Source organism: Dipodomys ordii, unplaced genomic scaffold (assembly GCF_000151885.1).
Source record: "Dipodomys ordii isolate 6190 unplaced genomic scaffold, Dord_2.0 Scaffold3211, whole genome shotgun sequence".
NCBI lineage: Eukaryota > Metazoa > Chordata > Mammalia > Rodentia > Heteromyidae > Dipodomys > Dipodomys ordii.
The window spans coordinates 5,285-7,194 of NW_012270426.1; the positions used below are offsets into that span (position 1 = coordinate 5,285).

Consider the following 1,910-nt stretch of genomic DNA (forward strand, 5'->3'; position numbering starts at 1 on the left):
AGCCAGCCTGAGAAAGAAGTAAGAACTCCAACTCAACAAACAAGCTGGGGATAGGGGCCAACATTTGTAATCTCAGCTAGATAGAAGGAATGTATTCTGAGAATGGTCCCAGCAAAAAGCACAAGACCCTATCTAAAAAAAGAACAAAAACAAAAAACTAAAGCCAGGCCCTGGTGGCTCAACGCTTGTAATCCTAGATACTCAGGAGGCTGAGATCTGAGGATCACAGTTCAAAGCCAATCCAAGCAGGAAAGTCTGTGCAATTCTTATCTCCAGTAAACCACCAGAAAACCAGAAGTGGTGCTGTGGCTCTAGCCTTGAGCTGAAGAGCTGAGGGATAGCGCTCAGGCCCTGAGTTCAAGCCCCACAACTGACAAAAAAATAAAAGCAAAAAGGACTGGGAACATGCATGGCTCACGTGGTGAGTGCTAGGTCCTGAGTTAAATCATAGTACTGTCAAAAAAAATTCATTTAGATTTTCCTTCCAATCATTTCAAAAACCTCCATCAGGTTTTAAGATGTTTTAAAATGTGGCTAACATGTCACATTAATTAATCAACTAATTAATAAAAATGTCTTCACATTGATGCAGCAAAACCTTCCTATAAAGAAACTCCTGTGTGCATGTAAGATTTTATCAAAAAGAAACAAACTTCTAGGAAGTTTATATAGGATAGATATGCCCAAGCATATTTTGAAGTTGCTCTTCAATTTGTAAAATAGGTAAAATTATTGCCAAAAAATTGTAAAGCCACCTTACCCTTTCTATCAGCATGATAATTGGTGAAAATGCAGAATTCATGAAATTGTAAATGTCAACTTGAAATACATATTTCAGAATCCAAAAGCCTGTTGTGTCATCTGTTGATTTACAAATAAAAAAAATAACAGGTTAAAATTTGCTATGTAAATTCTGAGTTACATAGAGAAGGAAGGAATAATCCATTACTTACCTTTCTGGAGAATGAGGTTTTGCAAAGACAAAGAGTTATCAAAGGAAGCTGCCTGGCTGCTTTGGAGAGTATTTTCCACAGATGTGTCTGTCTCCCTCTGCTCAGGCCCTTCAGGGTCTACCGATGATGTTGACTGTGCAGCATTTTTAGAAGATGAGGTTTGGTCATGTGTTTTTTCAGGTATTCTCACAGGTAAGCCTATTTCAGAGATTATATCTGTAAATACATAAAGGAAATGTCCTTCTTAAATAACTTGCTTTATGCAGGCATCCCTTTGGTTTTCTAGGAGGTCATTCTTGAACCGTTGTCTTCCTCTGTGAGGAAGAATTCACAACAGCTTCATTGGAGCCTATATTAGTTTCTGTTGTGGTGCAATAAATCACCACAGCTTGCTGCCATGGTTCATAGAAAGTTACTTTTTTCACAAGTGTGGAGGTAAAAATCCTACACATACCAGGATAGTTGCAGAACCACATTTCTACTGGAGCCCTAAAGGAGAATTCTTGTCCACCTTGCCTTTTCTACCTTCTAGAAGCCTCCTACATTTGTAGCCTTCATCTCAGGATCTTTAAGCATATTTGCAAAGTCCTTTATTAATATATATAATTTTATTGACTTATATTTTGAACAATATCATTCCTTCCTTTGCTTTCCCCCAATTGCCCCCCCTATCAATGCCCACAAGTTACATAGATCATGTTTGGCATAGTGTATACAGAATAGCATGATGTAAAGTCCAGACCCTGGCACTGTGGAGGGACCTTTATTCAACCTACAACCTAACCTTTCCTTTATTCCTTGGCCAAGAAACAATTACAAAAATGGTATAGGATTCTATTCAGTTTTCCACTTTTTTATCTTTTTTTTTTCTGTCAGTCATGGGGCCTGAACTCTGGGCCTGGGCACTGTGCCTCAACTCTTCACTCAAGGCTAGCGCTCTACCACTTGAGCCACAGC

The 1,910-nt window shown here is 38.7% G+C and overlaps 1 protein-coding gene across 1 annotated transcript; it reads right to left on the reverse strand.

Moving 5' to 3' along the window:
* Positions 1-755: 755 nt before the first annotated feature.
* On the reverse strand, positions 756-1,429 carry Mia2 (melanoma inhibitory activity 2; the record flags this gene model as incomplete). Its single annotated transcript, XM_013037024.1, has 3 exons — positions 1,408-1,429; positions 954-1,169; positions 756-861 (listed from the first exon to the last, which is right to left on the reverse strand). Coding segments are annotated over exons 1-3 (344 nt in total), but the record flags the coding sequence as incomplete, so codon positions are not given.
* Positions 1,430-1,910: the final 481 nt, after the last annotated feature.